General features: G+C 50.8%; 1 protein-coding gene across 1 annotated transcript; it reads left to right on the top strand.

The window, feature by feature from the left end:
* Positions 1–403: 403 nt before the first annotated feature.
* Positions 404–6,830, top strand: LOC308578208 (carboxy-terminal kinesin 2-like; the record flags this gene model as incomplete). Its single annotated transcript, XM_081178462.1, has 13 exons — positions 404–554; positions 657–873; positions 965–1,163; positions 1,981–2,127; positions 2,207–2,338; positions 2,992–3,108; positions 3,558–3,731; positions 4,139–4,306; positions 5,477–5,615; positions 5,796–5,935; positions 6,268–6,341; positions 6,533–6,647; positions 6,789–6,830. Coding segments are annotated over 13 exons (1,815 nt in total), but the record flags the coding sequence as incomplete, so codon positions are not given.
* Positions 6,831–20,374: the final 13,544 nt, after the last annotated feature.

Raw genomic sequence — 20,374 nt, 5'->3', positions numbered from 1 at the left:
GTTTCCCACAGGAAACTGTTTGGCCACTGAGAACAGGATGCTGGGCTAGACAGGCCCCCTTGGGCCTGATCCAGTTATGTTCTTACAACACCAGGCAGCTATCTTTGCTGGACTCTTTTTGGCACCTGCTGAAGCCATTTTAGTTTTTCCAAGCTGATTCAGATGTGTAGAATGTGGGTTCCCCGTAATCCTGCATCTGGTGCCCCTTTAACTTGTGTGCATTCAGTGTAGGAAACAATATTAAAAGTTTGGAGAGGGGCTGGGGAAAATGCTCTGGCAATCCTGCCCACCATTAAATCCAGCATATTTCAGCTATACGTGATTTTGACTTTAGGCGCAATCCGTGGAAGGGAACCCCCACATATGTTGCTTTAATCTGTCTTGAGTTCCTTGCTGATTTTATGTTTTGAAGTATTACTATTGTTTGGAGATATTTCATGAAGCAACGGAGGGGAGACAGGGTCCCCTTGGGAATCCTTTCACTGCTTCATGTCTCGTTCCTTGTTTCCCAGCAGGATCCCGTCGGACGGTGGCTGCGGCAGCCCCTAAGCCAGGTAAGGCCTAGAGAAGGGAGGGAGGTGCCCCCCCCCGTGCCATCCTTGAGCCGCCACCGGGTCCCTCACACTGTCCTCTCTCTCTCCCTCTCCCCTTGGCAGCCGCTGCTCCTGCCGCTGCTGGCGGGGGTGAGAAGAAGCGGGCCCCCTGGGACTTGAAGGGGCAAGTGAGCGACTTGCGGGCCAAAGGGGGGACCTACAAGGAGAAGGCCCAGGGGCTGGCCGGGGAGAATGAGGCCCTGAGGCATCAGCTGAGCCAGCTGGAGGGGGAGCTGAAGCAGGCGACGGCCCGCAACCAGCAGCTGGAGGGGCAGAACAGGTGAGCGAGCAGCAGCCTGAGAAGGGCATGGCGGGCTCCGTCTGCTCCTCCTGCAGCAGGACCTGACCTCTGCCCTACCCTCTCTTGGCAGTGCCCTGGCCTTGGAGCTGCAGACCTGCCAAGCGCAGGCCACAGAGAGCCGGCAGAGGGTGGAGCAGCTGGTGAAGCAGGAGCAGCAGCTGGAGGAGACCGTCAAGAGCCAGAGCCAGACGATCCAGGAGCTGGAAACCGCTGGCCGCAAAGCCAGGGAGGCCAAGGAGGATTTGGCTGCCCAGCTGGAGGCCAGAGAGGTGAGGGGGGGGGCTGGGGACCCTTCCACCCGCCCTTGAATGGTGCTTGGAATCCCAAGGTGAGGCGAGGAATCCTTGGGACTAGCCAACATCCGCTTGTGACGCCTGCATTCCAGCGGGTTGGACTAGATGTCCCGTAGGTACCCTTCTGATTCCACAATGCCAGACTCAAGATCACAGTTAAGGGTCCTCAGCCCCAGAAAAGAGAGCTAGATACCTTAAAAAATGTTTTTTTAAAAAAATTATTAAATATTTTCAACATATAATACAAACCAAACTAGTTTTAAAAAAGATAATAAGATGAGAGAAAGATGTTGCAAACACTTTTGGAAAACAAGAATTTTTTAATAAAAGATAATAAGAAATACAGAAAAAAGCAATAAAAGGTGGGAAGATAAGGAGAAAAAGAAAGAAAATAAATAAAAATCACAACAGTAATAGTAATAATTGCAATAAAACACAAAATTTTATGTGTCTAGCCCTCTATCATAATTATATCTTAATCTTCAATCCCCCCCATACAGAGAAGTGTATCCCTCTCGGCTCTCGCGGGAAGCGCTTCCCTTCTCCTCAGCCTCACACCCTGTTTCTCACACAAGTCCCTTTTCTATCCATCGCAAGAGGGCCCTAGATATCTGTCTGGGGGAATTGCTAACCTCTGCTGTGTCTGTTCCTGCTGGTGCTTTTCCTTTCCCAGCTGAGGAAGCCTGCATTTGCCGCCTCCTCCCTGAATTGTTGCCTGGCTGAGAGGGCGGGTGGGCGGCTCTGGGTTTGAGGTGGCCCGTCCCTCACTGGCCCTGGGGTTTCTCTGACGCAGGCGGAACTGCGCCTGGCGCAGGAGAGCCTGGCCCGGCGGGCGCAGGAGAATGAGGCGCTGGCAGCACACAAGGCCCAGCTGGAGCAGAAGCAGCACGAGTCGGAGATGGAGCGGCGCTCCCTGCACAACGCCGTCCAGGAGCTGAAGGTGGGCCGGTGGTGGTGGGGGGCTGGCACTGGGGGACCCTTTGTGGGGCTGGGTGCTGACGACTCCCCGCTCCCTCCAGGGCAACATCCGTGTCTTCTGCCGCGTGCGCCCCCTGCTGAGCAGCGAGAAGGAGGCCCAGAAACAGGGGGTGAGCCACCTCCGCTTCCCGCCAGACAACAGCAAGAGCCTGGTCTTATCCAAGGCGGAGGAGGTCAGTCTGGGGGTGGGGGGACAAGGCGGTTGTCGAAGTCTTGGTGGCATCTTGGGCTGTCACAGTTGCCAGGGGACGTCAGGAAGTCTCCACCTGCCGCAAAGCCTGCCGAGAGCCAGTGTGGGGTAGTGCTTAAGAGCGGTGGCCTCGTAATCTGGGGAACCGGGTTCGCATCTCCGCTCCTCCACATGCAGCTGCTGGGTGACCTTGGGCCAGTCGCACTTCTTGAAGTCTCTCAGCCCCACTCACCTCATAGAGTGTTTGTTGTGGGGGAGGAAGGGAAAGGAGAACGTTAGCCACTTTGAGACTCCTTTGGGTAATGATAAAGCGGGATATCAAATCCAAACTCTTCTTCTTCTTCAAATAAGCCAGTGTTGTTCCTGCAATGACCTTTGCAGGAGCAGGAGAAACCCAAATGTTGATGGCCGGCCCAAGGCCAACAGACCCAATGCCAGCTGGAGGATATGTGTGTGTGTGCGCGAGAGAGAGCATTGTGGCCCCGGGAGAGCTGGCCAAGGGGGAACGCGGCCCCTGTCACCACTTAGTCGGTAGAGGCTCATAATCTCAGAGTTGTGGGTTCAAGTCTTGCTTGGGGGTGGACTAGATGAGCCTCGTGGGTCTTCCAACTCTGCAATTCTTTGATTCTCTGCCAGTCCCACGTTGGTCGGGAGCGAAAAGAGGACATTGTCTATGAGTTCAACTTTGACCAGGTCTTCCCTCCGTCCAGCTCCCAGGAGGAGGTCTTTGAGGAGATCTCTCTGCTTGTGCAGGTAAGGAAAAGCATATTATTCTGTCAACCACCCTGAAGAGCACATAAATCAATCAAATAAATATATAGAATAAATACATTAAGGGGGGAAGCGGCCCAGTTCTTCTAGTTTGTTATTATGTTGAGCATGGTACAGTCGTATCTTGGCCCTCAAACACCTTGGTACTCGTACACTTTGGCCCCTGAACGCTGAAAACCTGGAAGTAAGTGTTCCAACTCCCCAACATTCTTTGGCAGCCTTAGTTTTTGAACGGACTCGGTTCGACAACCAAGGTGCCACTGTATGATGATGATGATCGTGAGGATGATTCCCTGGCTGATTTGGCTGGTTTGTCCTGTGAGTCGTGGCTGAAGGATGGTCTGGAAATTCCACATAGGGCGGCTCTCCCCCTCCGGGGGCAGGTGGGGTCTGGTGGACGCCAGCCTGACGGCTTCCCTTCCTCCCCGCAGTCGGCCTTGGACGGCTACCACGTCTGCATCTTTGCCTACGGGCAGACGGGGAGCGGCAAGACGTACACCATGGAGGGCCCCGACTGCCAGGACCCTTCCACGGCCGGCATGATCCCCCGCGCAGTGCAGCAGATCTTCAGGAAAGCCCGGGAGATGGAGGCCAAAGGCTGGAAGGTGGGGGCAGAGAGGGAAAGCGGATGCAGGTGTCCAAAGGGGGTGGAGACCCCCGCTGCATTCACTCGCCATGCTGCAATTGCCAGGGGGGTTTCGCACTGGGCTTGGGAGCTCCCAGAGAGGGCGCTGGTGAGAGAGGGCTGCCTCCTTCACCCTCACCCACCCCACAGGATGGTGAGACCGCCAGTGTTTTTCTGCAGGGCCTTCCGTTCAGCCTCACAAGATCCCCTGAACACCCGAGGGCTGGCCTGTCTGAACTCCTGGGCCTCACCTTTGGAAGCCTCCTCTTGGAATAGCCATGCCAGTTGGTCCCCGAGTCTGAGCTGGGAGCGATGTGCTGGCTGGGCACGCGCCACCCCAGCCGCCTTCCCTGGTCTGATCCTGCCCCTCTGCCTGTCTCCTCCCAGTACCATTTCACTGCCAACTTCCTGGAGATCTACAATGAGTCTCTGCGGGACCTGCTGGTGTTGCGCCCTGAGCAGGGCTCTGAGCTGGAGATCCGGCGAGTGAGCCAATGCACGGAGGAGCTGCACGTTCCCAACCTCTGCTACGTCCCCGTTGCTTCGGAGCAAGAGGTACCGCGGTGGGGGGGGGCAGCTGTCTGTCTGGGATTTTCCTGGGGGGTTCCAGCGGTGCAGGGGGTCGGGTAGATGACCCTTGGGGGTCCCCTTCCAACACTACTCTTCTCCCGCTCTCTGCACTGTGTCCGGCCACCAGCCTGCTTGCAAGGGGTGGAGGAGAGGCAGAAGCCAGAGAACCAGCCCCATTGTGACCCGTTTTAGGGCCTTGGTCTGGGGACAAGGCAGCCAGAGTGTGTCTGCATCCAAAGCCTCTGAGGGGAGGAGCAGAGGGAGGAATCTGGGGTTGGGCTAGATGACCCTGGGGGCTCCCCTCCGACTGTGCCGTTCTCTGAGAGGCTTCTGCATGAAGGCCTGAGCCATCCTGCCTGTCTGGAGAGCTCAGATCACCTGGGTCTTGGCCCCTCGGCTCCTTATGGGGCTTCTGCCTGCCCTAGAGTTCCCAGAGGAAGAACTCCCCCCCCCCATGCTTCCCTTTCTATTTGCAGGCAATGGTAGAAACTCCAGTGTAGAGGCTAGGCACCAAGCGGCTCCTTAAACCAAGCTTAAACTCACCCAAATGGGATGTCTCGTTGCCATTTTGGGGCCAGGCGTTCTAAAGTCTTATTTTTCAAATGATGGCCTGACTGACTGACTGATTCTCAGTTAAACATCTGGCCAGTTCAGATGACCACCTTGAGCTGGGATTGGGGCAGTCCACATATCTTGGCCTATTCCAACTTCTCTTTCTTAACTGTACATTCAGAATATAAGAATATTCTTTGCAGCTGAGCGTGGGGCAGTGGGGGCAGCGGGGGAGTGAAGTCAGGTGAGAACAAGGAGCTGCCATTGTTCACTGCTCCTGCTCAGGCTGCTGAGAGAAACCGTTTTGGTTCCTGATACTCATTCTGATTGTGTAACGGATAGAATTCTATAGGACGAGGTCCTCGTGTGTGGAAAGAGTCTTGCTCCGAGGATTCCCAGGCTTCCCCTCCAGGCGGTGATGTCCAACGCCATCGGGCGCCCGGGCATCTCAGTCTGGTCGCAAGTAGCCAATAGCCGGGGGGGGGGGAATGTGCCCGGCTAGCCTCTTCACGCTGTTTGCCTGGGGCTGGCTAGGGCCAGAGGATCTCTGGGGTCCCTTCCGACCGCCATTCTCCGCCTCCTGCCCCCCGCTTGCCCCTTCAGGTCCTGAAGCTGCTCCAGAGAGCCAAAGCCAACCGCTCGGTGGCCAAGACCAATCTCAACGAGCGCTCGTCCCGCAGCCACAGCCTCTTCCAGTTGCGCATCGAGGGCCACAACCCCAACCGGGAGCTGCACACCTCCTGTGAGTGTGGCCGGCCCCACGACCCCCTTCGCCGGAGGCCTCTGTCCCTGCCCTGGCCCAGAGGCGCTCCCTTGCTCTCCCTCCTCTTCTAGGCCAGGCCCTCTGTGGGTCCCTGGTCCCCAGCACCCCCCCCTTCTCCCTCCACCCTCACCCCTCCTTTGTCGTCCCCCCCCCCCGCAGCCGTGCTGAGCTTGGTGGACCTGGCTGGCAGCGAGCGCCTGGACAGGTCCCTCTCCACCGGCGACCGCCTCAAGGAGACCCAGGCCATCAACAGCAGCCTCTCCAACCTGGGCCTGGTCATCACCGCCCTCAGCAACAAGGTAGGCGGGAGAGGGGGGTCGCGTGTGCCTCCGGGGGGGGGGGGGAGTCCTGGCCAGCCATGGGGCAGCCCTTTGCAGCCCCACAGCCCGCCTCCCGCAGTGCGCTGGTCTTCTGCGAGGGTGAGGATGTGGCGTCCAGCACTGTCTCACGTGTGGGGTGCCCACCTATCGGGGGCTCTAGAGCTGTGATTCCTTCCAACTCTACAATTCAATCGGGAATGGGACAGCCTCATGATGCTGGCGGAACCGGCCTGCCCTAAGTGGGGAGGAGGGGCCCCACACATTTCCCCCTCCTGCACCCATCCTTGTCCGCTTCCTTTGCCCCCTTGCAGGAGGCCCATGTGCCCTACCGGAACAGCAAGCTGACCTACCTCCTCCAGAACTCCTTAGGCGGCAATTCCAAGATGTGAGTCGGCAAGGAGGGAGTTGATGGCTCCCCCTCCCCTTTGAGGCCTGGTCTGCGCTGTCCTGCCAGGAACGCAGGGGGTTGGGCTAGATGACCCCTTTCAACCCAGAGGTCTCTGACAGGGGGGCCATGCACCCCCCTTGAGGCAGCCTCTGTTTCTCCTCACCCTCTCCTCTGGCCTTTCCCCCCAGGCTGATGTTTGTTAACATCTCGCCCTCGGAGGAGAACTTTGCCGAGTCCCTCAATTCCCTTCGCTTTGCCAGAAAGGTAAGTGGCTGCAGCATCCGGCTGGGGGGGGGGGCGGGGGTGTCCCTTTCTCTGGGCTGCTTGCAGAATCTCCTCTGCGGAAGGGGCATCCTGACCGCAGCTGGATGGAGGAGGTGGCGGCAGCAGCAGCTGTGGGGACCAGTTTCTGGCCCCCCAAATCTGCCCGGTCTTGCCTTGCAGGTGAATGACTGTGTCATTGGCACAGCGACAAAGAGGAAGTGAGGGCGGCGGAGGCGGCTGGTCTTTCTGCGTCTCGGATAGCGACTCCCATTCTTACTCTTTTGTCTTCTAAAGTCATGATACTTTTTTTGTAATAAATGTTTATATTTCTGCATTTATATTCTGAAATTTTCTTCTTCCACTGCTGAATTTGGCTTTTTCTGCTGTCTTCCTCCGGTGAGCTGCGTGCCCAGGCTCCACTTCAGGGCGTCTCCTCCCTCTCAAGCCTCCCTGCCCTTTCGTTGGCAGCAGTGCAGTGGCCTGTGTGGTGTAGTGGTTAAGAGCAGTGGACTCGTAATCTGGGGAACCGGGTTCGTGTCTCCGCTCCTCCACATGCAGCTGCTGGGTGACCTTGGGCCAGTCACCCTTCTCTGAAGTCTCTCAGCCCCACTCACCTCACAGAGGGTTTCTGGTGGGGGAGGAAGGGAAAGGAGATTGTTAGCCACTTTGAGACTCCTTCTGGTAGTGATAAAGCAGGATATCAAATCCAAACTCCTCCTCTTCCTCCCCCTCTTCTTCTTCTTCTTCTTCTTCTTCTTCTTCAGGGGTAAGGGAAATAGGTGGCTTGAGCTTGAGTTTGGCCCTTCTGGAAAGGATCCTGTGGCAACGGGAGGACTTTAACTGTGGCTGAGGCAGGAAAGCCTTGTAGGTAACCGTAAGACCCTTGTGGTCTGAGGAGGCTTCAAGGGCTCTCAGCAACCAACTCTTGCATGATGTGGCTTTGCTAGCAAGGCCAAAACATGCAGAAATGGCCCGCCAGGAAAGATGGGCTACTCCTGTTGAACTCCTTCCTGCAAAAAGCTGCCACAGCACCTCGCCAGAGACTCCTGAACAGGCTATTATGTTCTTATGTACGAAGAGATAAAAGTTTAGCTGTGTTTCAGAGGAGAAAAACATGCTGGTTGTGTCAGGGCTTGTTTGTGAGTTGGGGGGTTCATCCAAGCAAAAATACACACCATAGTAACAAACAACATACTGTTACGGAAGAATCTAGGTGGGAGGCTGCTCAGTCCCCCAACCGGTCGGGCAGAGCCAGAATAAAGGAGGAGTCCAGCCACCAACCGGAGCAAATAGCTGTAGACCAAAGTTTATTGCGCAACAGGGTCAAAGAGGAATTTGGAACCCCGAGGATGGGGTGGCGACTTTTTAAAACTTTCCCACCATATCCCAGAATACAGTTCAAAGGGGAGGGGTTAACCTTGGCAAACATGTCCAGACAAGTCCTTGGTACAACATCAGCATAAGCAGACATGTCAGGGCAAGACCCAGGTGTTAGATTAGCATAGGCAAACACTTCTGAAGTCCCACCACCCAAAGTAAAACAGAACTTCCTTTGCATGTCTGGCCCCTTGGCAAGTTTGGGGATGGGATTAGGCTCTCCTTGGTATGTAGCCTTTTTAATCCATGGGTAGGAAAAATTGTTGCACCCGAGCAGAGACAAAAGGAGCCAAACGACACCAAGGGGTTAATCCAGAGAAAGAGTGTTTTATTCTGCCATGGGGGGGGGGGGCAGAGGCACCTGTGTGATTCAGTTCACAAAAGACAGGCCGCAGCAAAAAGTATTTTACATCAGGTTTTTATCCTGTTCTCCAAAGCCCCTCCTTCCCTCTCCCCCTTCACAGATTCTTACATAGAAATGTTGCTTTTCGTTCTCTGACTCTGTTCCCGGAAGTATGTTGCAAGTCAATGTACCAGGACAAGGTTATCTTGGATCTGGGAAGCGAAAGGCTTTACTGTTCTCAGCTGTAGGTTTGTTACAGCGTTTTTGTTACAGAGAGGACTGCTTAGCTCATGCTTTTTGTCTTAGAGGAAAATGCAGTTTTAAAATGCGTACGCCGAGGCCTGGCTGGGGGGGGGGGGAATTCACAAACAGTTTTTAGGGCTTTCTGGGGTAACCCTAACTACCCCTTCATTCCACACCTCTCAATTTTGGGCAGCCTCCAAGGCTCGTCCCAGGAAGGCACAGGCTGATATACTCGGGTCAGAGCTATAATCTGGGGGCGAAGCATGCGTGAAATCATATTGCGTGTCATTGTATGCAAGCATTGCAGCAGGCAAGGTACAGAAAAGCAAAAAATTAGCAAGATGAACAGTGGGCCAAGCAGCAGCAAAAACAGGCCTTTTACCCATCCTAGGTTTGGCAACCAGTCAAGCCATGACATGTCCCATCCCTCCCAGGTTTCGGTAGGAATATGGGCCACTGTTTCAAGTCCTGCTGCCAAATTGCGAATGGCTTCACCATGATCAGAGATGTTAAAGCAACAGGCCCCACCCGTGAGATTTAATGCTGCACAAAAGCCGCCATATTGCGCCAGGAGAAAGTCCAACGCTAAGCGGACTGAGAGAAACGCGTGTCTCATCCAATTGCGTGGCAATTAACCTAAGGGCCGTGGCTGTTGTGTTAGCAACAATCTCTACCACTGCCTGGAGTCTGATTACGCGGTTCAAGTTCTATATCAGCCCCCTTGCCCCAGAGATTTTCTCTCCCCGATTCCATGAGGCTGGAGAATAATGGGCCAGTATCCTTTCTGGAGGCCACTGATTTTTGCCCCAATTCTGGGAACTCCCACCTGCAATTGTTGCCAGGTCAGTCGAAACGCCTCCTTCTAGGGAGTGCAGAGGCAATCTGGTCAGGAATCCACATGGGGGGGTATTAAGTAGGCTGGAAAACAGACCCCGTACCATCCTCTTGGGAGGGCATAGAATCATAGAAGAGTTGGAAGAGACCACAAGGGCCATCGAGTCCAACCCCCTGCCAAGCAGGAAACACCATCAGAGCACTCCTGACATATGGTTGTCAAGCCTCTGCTTAAAGACCTCCAAAGAAGGAGACTCCACCACACTCCTTGCCAGCAAATTCCACTGGCGAACAGCTCTTACTGTCAGGAAGTTCTTCCTAATGTTTAGGTGGAATCTTCTTTCTTGTAGTTTGGATCCATTGCTCCGTGTCCGCTTCTCTGGAGCAGCAGAAAACAACCTTTCTCCCTCCTCTATGTGACATCCTTTTATATATTTGAACATGGCTATCATATCACCCCTTAACCTCCTCTTCTCCAGGCTAAACATGCCCAGCTCCCTTAGCCGTTCCTCATAAGGCATCGTTTCCAGGCCTTTGACCATTTTGGTTGCCCTCCTCTGGACACGTTCCAGTTTGTCAGTGTCCTTCTTGAATTGTGGTGCCCAGAACTGGACACAGTACTCCAGGTGAGGTCTGACCAGAGCAGAATACAGTGGCACTATTACTTCCCTTGATCTAGATGCTATACTCCTATTGATGCGGCCCAGAATTGCATTGGCTTTTTTAGCTGCCGCGTCACACTGTTGGCTCATGTCAAGTTTGTGGTCCACCAAGACTCCTAGATCCTTTTCACATGTACTGCTCTCAAGCCAGGTGTCCCCCATCTTGTATTTGTGCCTCTCATTTTTTTTGCCCAAGTGCAATACTTTACATTTCTCCCTGTTAAAATTCATCTTGTTTGTTTTTGCCCAGTTCTCTAATCTGTCAAGGTCGTTTTGAAGTGTGATCCTGTCCTCTGGGGTGTTAGCCACCCCTCCCAGTTTGGGGTCATCTGCAAATTTGATCAGGATGCCCTTGAGTCCATCATCCAAGTCGTCGATAAAGATGTTGAATAAGACCGGGCCCAAGACAGAACCCTGTGGCACCCCACTAGTCACTCTTCTCCAGGATGAAGAGGAACCATTGATGAGCACCCTTTGGGTTCGGTCAGTCAGCCAGTTACAAATCCACTGAGTGGTAGCATAGTCAAGACCGCATTTTACCAGCTTCTTTACAAGATCATGGGGCACCTTGTCAAATGCCTTGCTGAAATCAAGGTAGGCTACATCCACTGCATTCCCTTCATCTACCAGGCTTGTAATTCTGTCAAAAAACGAGATCAGGTTAGTCTAACATGACTTATTTTTCAGAAATCCATGCTGACTATTGGTGATCACAGCATTCCTTTCTAGGTGCGCACAGACTGTTTGCTTAATGATCTGCTCCAGAATCTTCCCTGGTATTGATGTCAGACTGACTGGGCGATAATTATTTGGGTCCTCTCTTTTCCCCTTTTTGAAAATAGGGACAACATTTGCCCTCCTCCAGTCTGCCGGGACTTCGCCTGTTCTCCAGGAATTCTCAAAGATGACTGCCAGTGGTTCTGAGATCACATCTGCCAGTTCTTTTAATACTCTTGGATGCAGTTCATCTGACCCTGGAGACTTGAATACATCTCGTTTCTCTCTGATCGGGGACAGAGGGTGGCGCTTGGGGGGGAATTGTCATCGCGTCACTCCTTGGTGTGTGGAGTGCCTCAGGGTGCGATTCTCTCCCCGATGCTTTTTAACATCTTTATGCGCCCCCTCGCCCAGCTTGTCCGGAGTTTTGGGCTGGGCTGCCATCAGTATGCTGATGACACCCAACTCTATCTGTCAGGGCTGCCACTCAGTCCCAGCTCACATAGGACCACGTTAGCCAGCGTTCCGGTTAAAAGAGTCTTTCTTGGATTACAGGTTCCATTTCCAAACTGCAATGTGCAGCCCTACTTCTTCTAGGTCAGACCGGCGAAGACCCGTCTGAGTCTCCGCCTCTAGCACACCAGCTTAATACCCTAGCCTTGCTCCACCTCCTGCGCCTTTCCTTCCGTCTCTGGGTCCTTCTGCCCCCCGGGGTCTCTTCTTTCCTACTCTCTTCTGACGCGGACCCCCCTGACCCTTCCGCCTCCTTGCGGCGGGCTTTGGGACCTGGTTCACTCTCTGGGCTGCTTACTGCGCCAGCTTCCGCTACATTTGAACTTGGCGCGCGCGCCCAACTCTCAACCTTCCTCTTGATCGTTTCGTCGCTCCCCGAGGTGGGCGTGACTACTCCTGACTCATGCCCTCCCTCCTTCTGAAAGCCTCCGGAACCCGATATCTGGTCCCCTTTCTCCCCGCTGCTCCCGGCTGGGTACGTGGGTCCCGATCTCCAACTGCTGCTCTCTGATTCCTCTCTGGACCCTTCTTCCTGGGGTGTCCCCCTGCTTTCCCCCCTTGCTCTGACCGCTGGCGCTCCCTTCTGGGAATCCTCGGACTCACTGGATAAGCTCGGTGATCTCGGTTCGTCATCCCCACTCATCTTTCCTTCGTATTCCTCCCCCTCGCTCTCTGTCTCCTCCCTTCTCTGCGTCTCTGCTTCTGAACCCCTGACAGATATTTATTAAGATTTTCAAAGTATTACAAAATAAAAATAAAAAGTAAGAAAATACAAAATAAAAATAGTTAAAAACAACTCATTCTTTCCATTACTTATTTTTCATTAGCTTATTTCCCGGACCTCTCACACCTCCCTTTTTTGTATTCCAGTTCAGTTTGTTGGTTCAGCAAATCCTTACCCTCTTTGTTTATCCTAGTCTTTAATCTTAAGCTATTGTAACATTAAATTTTTACCTATTAATAATCCATTTTTCATATTCCTTTATAATATTACAGCTGAAAACCCCTTAATTTCTATCCAACATCATTCTAACATTCATTAATTTTACAATATTTCTGTAAATAGTCTTTAAATTTCTTCCAATCTTCTTCCACCGACTCTTTTCCCTGGTCTCGGATTCTGCCAGTCATTTCCGCCAGTTCCATATAGTCCATCACCTTCATTTGCCATTCTTCCAGGGTGGGTAGATCTTGTGTCTTCCAATACTTTGCAATGAGTATTCTTGCTGCTGTTGTGGCATACATAAAAAAAGTTCTATCCTTCTTTGGCACCAATTGGCTGACGATGCCCAGGAGAAAGGCCTCTGGTTTCTTCAGGAAGGTATATTTAAATACCTTTTTCATTTCGTTATAGATCATCTCCCAGAAAGCCTTAATCCTTGGGCACGTCCACCAAAGGTGAAAGAATGTACCCTCAGTTTCTTTACATTTCCAACATTTATTGTCAGGCAAATGATAGATTTTTGCAAGCTTGACTGGTGTCATGTACCACCTGTATATCATTTTCGTAATATTCTCTCTTAAAGCATTACATGCCGTAAACTTCATACCTGTGGTCCATAACTGTTCCCAGTCAGGAAACATAATGTTATGTCCAACATCTTGTGCCCATTTAATCATAGCAGATTTCACCGTTTCATCCTGAGTATTCCATTTCAACAGCAAGTTATACATCTTTGACAAAATCTTAGTTTTGGGTTTTAACAGTTCTGTTTCTAATTTTGATTTTTCCACCTGGAAGCCAATTTTCTTATCCAAATTATATGCCTCCATTATCTGATAGTAATGAAGCCAGTCTCGCACTTTATCTTTTCACAACTTCAGCATCATGATGTTCCAGAAGCATCAGGGACTTTTTTAGTAGCCTTGATTACTCAGCTAAATATGAACTCTATGCTGATTTTAACATGTGTATTATTTGTTTTCTTGATACCAAGTACTCAGTGTATCTATCTTCCCCCTGGCACTTCTTCTAGTCATAACTATAATTTGTGGATGCGTTTCGCTAAAGTGGCTAACGTCTCTCATTTTTGTCTGAGTGAAGCATATGATATGCACACTACCTTAGGAAATTGTATACTCCCTGTTTGTACACAACCCTTTCATATGGCACATGCCACACACATGGGAAAGTGGTTTTCTAAATGGATTCCTGAAGGTATCATTGGTTATACCAATCTCCATGACTGGGAAAAGGTGACACAAAAGTTACCTCTGGATGCGATAGCATTATACACACCTAGAGTTGCAGCACCACCAGACACCTCTTGTGTTCAGATTGGGAATTGCAGTAAGAAAGCAACTTGCTGTCTGGACGCAGGATGGCCAACTTGGAATTGCTCACATGTTCAGCAGATTATTTTTAATTATGCTCATGTTAGCTTGCCAGATGATTGGTTTTTCACGTGTAATCAAAGAAGTTATAACTACATTCCCGCCAATTTATCTGATGCTCAGTGCTGCCGCAGCAGACTGACTTTGGTCTTGCCTAGTCACTCAATTTTAGAAAAGAATAGGCAGAGGTTGTCGAGCACTCCTTTAGGAATGTCTGCTAGACATCGTTATGTGATACAAGAACACATACATGAACATGAAGAGAACACAGTACATCTATTACCTTAACCTCTACTATCTTAAGCTCTTCTTACAAAAAACAAAAACAAATAAAAAAATTTAAAAATAAAAAGCGGTGAGATGTAGGGGTGCAAATATCCAGAGTGTGGGGGTCAGGTGGGATTGCTATGAGGAATTATGAAATATGGAGCAAGCCATTTGTGTCTGCGATGAAAGCATCGCGTTGACGGGGGTTGATTCATTGACAATAATTTCTGATCGAATCCCACAAAGAAGAAGAAGAAGAAGAAGAGTTTGGATTTGATATCCCGCCTTTCACTCCCCTTCAGGAGTCTCAAAGCGGCTAACATTCTCCTTTCCCTTCCTCCCCCACAACAAACACTCTGTGAGGTGAGTGGGGCTGAGAGACTTCAGAGAAGTGTGACTGGCCCAAGGTCACCCAGCAGCTGCAGGTGGAGGAGCGGAGACGTGAACCCGGTTACCCAGATTACGTGACTACCGCTCTTTACCACTACACCACACAAGCCTCTCCACCTCTGCCATTTGCTTTCTCTACGCCTGACAGGCACGTATAAACATTCTAAATACACAGGCCAGTTGTTCATCAGGCATCCTGGGTCATAAAGATAGAAGGTAGCTTTGATGTAGTTTAATTTTTAGATAGATCTTAAGGGCCAGGAAGAGAGTTCACGAGAAGATAGTAAATACTGCCATCCTGCCTCTCCTGTTTACGACCTCTAGGGTTTTGCTGAATGCATTCCTCCTTTTATTCCTATTTTATTTACTCTGAACTACATATGCATGCTCAAGTAGGAAATAGTTTCTTTGTCGTTAAAAGAATTTCTTCTGATCTGACTTTGTCCCACGTTGGGGTTTTGAAATGCTCAGAGGAAATCTGATTGGTTCTTATGAACACTGTGTAAAAAGTTCTTTTGTGAATCAAACGACCTGGGCCAAGGGGTGGACAGGAGAATTATTATTATTGGCACTCCTCCCAGAGTTTTGCTGTTCAAGCCTCATGTGAATTTTGGCTAGGGCTGATGGGAGTTGGGAGTTCACAACATCCGGAGAGGGTCTCCAATTGGCTACCCCCATCTACAGTAGCCCTTTGGGCAAGTTTATTGGAAGCTAAAAATGAAAGCAGTGTATCATTTAACTGTTGGTCATTTAATATGTTGTTATGTTGCTTAGCATATAGTAAGAGAGGCTTTTTAAAAATAATTTGCCTAAGCTCTTCCCTGCAACCGCATTCATTGAGTCCTAATTGAAATAAAACACTTAAGACTGAAGGTCTATACCTCCATTACCAGTAATGGAAATATTCTGGATTGACTTCTTTGGCATAATTTCTTTAAAAGGCATGTGCAACCCTTCTTGAGCAGGCTTGGCTTTCAGTCCCTGCATATAAAAATCATACCCACTTTTCTGCTTTAGACTTCTGCAAAAATTGACTTTGGAGGCAACAAAAGAGTAGAATTTAGATAGCCATTTCCTTCAAGTTGTCTTTTTTTTGTAAATTGCTTTGAGTGTGGGTGATTCTTTTCATCCAAGATCACTACATGCCCCAAATGAATAATACTGTGCAAGTAAAGTTAGTAACTTTATAAAGTGAGATGCAAGGTTATTACAGAATTTCCGCATGCAGTCTGTCTTTAGCATGAAGCAAACAAACTGTGTCATAGTTTAAATGTCACAGTCAAATGGCTTCCCCAGGTCTATGTTGTTGTGTTTTATGTGTTTTTAACATTTCACTATACACTAAGTCACTTGAAAAGGTGAAAGTCTATAGTAGATGGCAGGTAACTGAGCTAGGTGCAAGCAGCTTCCAACCTCTGAATCATCCCTTTACAGGCAAGATGCTCATACTAGAGTACAGGGATGGGGAACCTTTGGGCCCACCAGGTACTGCTGCACAAAAGTTCCCATCATTTCTGACCAGGGGCCGTGGTGCTTAGGACTGATGGGAGCTGGAGTCCCAACATCTGCAAGGCCACAGATTTCCCCACCTCTGCCCTAACTAGTATCGGTGTGCTCTCAGCTTTAGGAGACTTAAACTTTCATTTTATATAGATGGGAGGAAACCAGTCTCTTCTAATGTGGCTAATCTTGGCTTAGATCTTGGCTTAGAGTATGAGGCCTGGGATTGCTACCGTGGAGGGGCGAGGGAGGTATGGCGGTGGGGGCAGATGTCATAGGCGAAGGGGATCGAGATACGGATATGCTCGTACCCCTTCCAATCTGCGCCCCATCCCGAGAGACGAGGGTAGGGTGAGCAAGGATTACTCACCTCCGTCACTGGTGTTGTGCAATGCCAGGTCTATAGGCAACAAAACCGCGAGATTTCATCATCTCGCAGGGGGTCGACCTGGCTTGTGTGACGGAGACCTGGGTGCGCGAAGGGGATACTGTTACCTTACGAGAGATGGCGCCCCCGGGTTTCTCCGTCCTCCACCAGTCACGGACTGTGGGCCGCGGGGGAGGGGTGGCACTATTAATCCGGGAAGATTGTTCTTTCAGGGCTCTACCACCGCCATCGATCCCCGGCATTGAATGTGTTGGCCTAGTGTGGGGCTCCAAGGTGAGCTTGGCTGTCTGGCTGGTGTACCGGCCACCTAGCGCACCAGCAGCCACCCTGTCAGGCCTGCTGGAGGCGGTGGCCGGCTGGACCTTGGAGTTCCCCAACCTATTGGTATTGGGGGACTTCAACATCCATGCCGATGCCACTCCCTCCTCACAGGCTCTGGACCTGGTGTCTTCCATGGCGACACTAGGGCTCTCCCAGTTTGTTTCGGGCCCCACACATCAAGCAGGCCACACGCTGGATCTGATCTTTGGCGTCGGTATAGATGTGATCATGTTTCCTTCGATGAAGGTGCCATGGTCTGATCACTACGCTCTGAAAGCCAGGATTGACGTTCCACCCCCACCCTGCTTAGGTGGTGCGCCGATTTGGGCTCGCCCGTGGAGGCTGATGGACCCGGATAGATTCCATCAAGCCTTGCGGGACCTTTCTCCCCCTGGCGACTCATTGACTGAGCTTGTTGAGGGCTGGAATACCCAGCTCCTGGCAGCCATCAATGAGATCGCACCTAAGCGCCCTCTGCGACCCCGCAGAAACCGGGCTCCCTGGTTTACTGAGGAGCTCCAGAAAATGAAGCGGGACCTCAGACGGCTAGAGTATGGCGGGGTGCCCGTGACGGAGCCTCAAGAACATCTTATAGGATTTTTATGAAAACCTACGAGATGGCAGTGAAGGCCGCTAAGAAGTCTTACTTCTCGGCCTCCATTGCATCCGCTAGCTCTCGCCCGGCACAATTATTTAGTATAATTCGGTCTTTAACGTCCCTCAAAGGACAGCCAAATTTAAATAACAATTCGACACACAGCTGTGAGGCATTTGCGAGCTTTTTTGCGGAGAAGGTCCTGTCGCTCCGCCATGACCTCCCTGCCAATTTGGATACAATAAAGGAACTGGAGGCCCCTCGACTGTCCTCGGGTCCAGTATTGGACCACTTTGACCGGATATCCCCAGCCGATGTGGACAGACTCCTCCGAGCTGGAAAGCCCACCACTTGTCCTCTCGACCCGTGGCCGTCTTGGCTGATTAGAGCGTGTCCAGACGAGGTGCGGGCCCCCCTGGGGGATATCATCAATTTGTCCCTTGGCACCGGGACATTCCCAGGGGAACTGAAGGAGGCAGTGGTGCGTCCGCTCTTAAAGAAAACATCATTAGATCCCTTAGATCTATCCAATTACCGCCCAGTTTCGAATCTTCCATTCCTGGGTAAGGTGATTGAGAGAGCGGTTGCTGAACAGCTTGGTAGGTTTCTGGATGAAACATCGGCTCTGGATCCATTCCAGTCCGGCTTCCGCGCTGGTCATGGGACCGAGACGGCTCTGGTCGCCCTAACAGATGATCTTCGTAGACAGCTGGATCGAGGCGGGTCGGGGCTGCTGATTCTTCTAGATCTGTCAGCAGCTTTCGACATGGTCGATCACGAACTTCTGGACCACCGCCTCGCCGATGTGGGGATCCAGGGCACAGTCCTTCAATGGCTGCGCTCGTTTCTCTCTGGTCGGGGACAGAGGGTGGCGCTTGGGGGGGAACTGTCATCCCGCCACTCCTTGGTGTGTGGAGTGCCTCAGGGTGCAATTCTCTCCCCGATGCTTTTTAACATCTTTATGCGCCCCCTCGCCCAGCTTGTCCGGAGTTTTGGGCTGGGCTGCCGTCAGTATGCTGACGACACCCAACTCTATCTGTTGATGGATGGCCATCCTGACTCGGCCCCAGACACACTGATCAGATGCTTGGAAGCTGTGGCTGGATGGTTACGTGGGAGCCGGTTGAAGTTAAATCCTTCGAAGACAGAGGTCCTCTGGCTGGGACGGGACGATATGGGATTGAGGGGGCAACTCCCATCTCTTGCGGGGGTGCAATTAGTGCCAGCACCGTCCGTTAAGAGTTTGGGTGTAATCTTCGATACCTCCCTCTCCATGGAGGCTCAGATTGCAGCTATAACAAAGGCGGCATTTTTTCATCTCCGCCAAGCTAAGCAGTTGGCTCCTTACCTCTCTCGCCCTGACCTAGCCACTGTGATCCACGCGACGGTCACCTCCAGACTGGATTATTGTAACTCGCTCTACGTGGGGCTGCCCCTGAGACTGACCCAGAAACTCCAGCGGGTGCAGAATGCCGCAGCGAGACTCCTTACGGGGTCTTCGCTGCGGGATCACATTCATCCGGTGCTATACCAGCTGCACTGGCTCCCGGTGGAGTACAGGATCAGGTTTAAGGTGCTGGTTTTAACCTTCAAAGCCCTACACGGCCTAGGACCCTCGTATCTACGGGACCGCCTCTCCTGGTATGCCCCACAGAGGAACTTACGGTCCTCAAATAAAAACATCTTGAAGGTCCCAGGCCACAGAGAGGTTAGGCTGGCCTCAACTAGAGCCAGGGCTTTTTCGGCTGCGGCTCCAACCTGGTGGAACGCTCTGTCACAAGAGACAAGGGCCCTGCAGGACTTGACATCTTTCCGCAGGGCCTGCAAGACAGAGCTGTTCCACCAGGCCTTTGGTTAGGGCACAGCCTGACTCCCTCCTTTGGCAATCTTTACAATACTTTAGTTTATGGTTGCCATCATTTTTGATTTTAATTAATTCTTATGATGTTTTTGATAATGTTGCACTATTTTAGTGTTGTTAGCCGCCCTGAGCCCGGCTTCGGCTGGGGAGGGCAGGATATAAATAAAATTTATTATTATTATTATTATTATTATCTTATGTATAACCGGAAGCAAAGCAAAACAGGCAATTTGCATCTTATGTGCATTTAACATGTGTTTTCAGCAATACATGCTTGGCGGCAGCCACATTCCAGCCTTTTTCTTCTGCCTGCTTCTGTTTCTCTGCTTGCTTCCCTCCCATCAGCCCACAAACCCATGTTTGCCCAGGCAAGTACTGCTTGGCATGTTCTGTGAGTGGGGTGCCTTTGGTGGAAGTGTGGTACCTCTTGAGAGTGAAGATCCACAATGTTCTCATGAGAAGTTGCAATAAAGGTCTGGGTGTACTTGAGGCCTCCAGCTTCCTCCCACCTCTGAGCCTTCAACTTGCCAGTTGCCCCCTTTGAACAGTCATGGCTTCTCAAAGAATCCTGTGAACCTCAGTTAAGAGTACTGAGAATTGCTAGGAAACTCCCTTTTCCCCTCACAGAGTTACAATTCCCAAAGTTCCCATGGTAAAAGGATTGACTGTTAAACCACTCAGGGAATTGTAGCTATCAGAGGACTAGGGGTTTCCTAACAACTGCGGCACCCATAACAAATTGAAGTTCCCAAAATTCTTTGGGGAAATCATGACTGCTTAAAGCAATGTGATATTGCTTTAAACACATGGTGCAGTTGGGGCCTCATTTTACTTGCTAAAGAATTGTGTTGCTGGTGCTGTATACCCCACTGTGCCCAATAAACAATGGTGCCTTTCAATATATTTTCAGACTTGTCTCTCTCTTCTAGCAAAGTATTCTATGGCAGATGTTCATTAAATCCAGTTTGAGATTGCGCATCTGATAACATTATATAAGTACAGATGAACAGTCTGTGTATGTAACTAATAAAGCAGAATGTATTTTATAGAAATTGTGGATGTGTGTGAAATGTTTCAAAGCACCCTGCATGGCACCTAACAGTACCATGAAGCTAGTGTCTTCTTTTTTTTTTTTAGGCCAGCATCTTTCATGCATTTCGGTGTCAAAACATTTTTCAGAACCACATGCAGGAGACAGATTTTGATGCTGCCTCCTTATATACAGGTGAAACTCGGAAATTAGAATATCGTGGGAAAGTTCATTTATTTCAGTAATTCAACTTAAAAGGTGAAACTAATATATGAGATAGACTCATGACATGCAAAGCGAGATATGTCAAGCCTTTATTTGTTATAATTGTGATGATCATGGCGTACAGCTGATGAAAACCCCAAATTAACAATCTCAGGAAATTAGAATA

This window comes from Podarcis bocagei (genome assembly GCF_964188305.1).
Source record: "Podarcis bocagei genome assembly, chromosome: W".
Taxonomy (NCBI): Eukaryota; Metazoa; Chordata; class Lepidosauria; order Squamata; family Lacertidae; genus Podarcis; species Podarcis bocagei.
The sequence above is the reverse complement of the archived record's forward strand: the minus strand, read 5'-3'. Positions and strand labels throughout refer to the sequence as shown.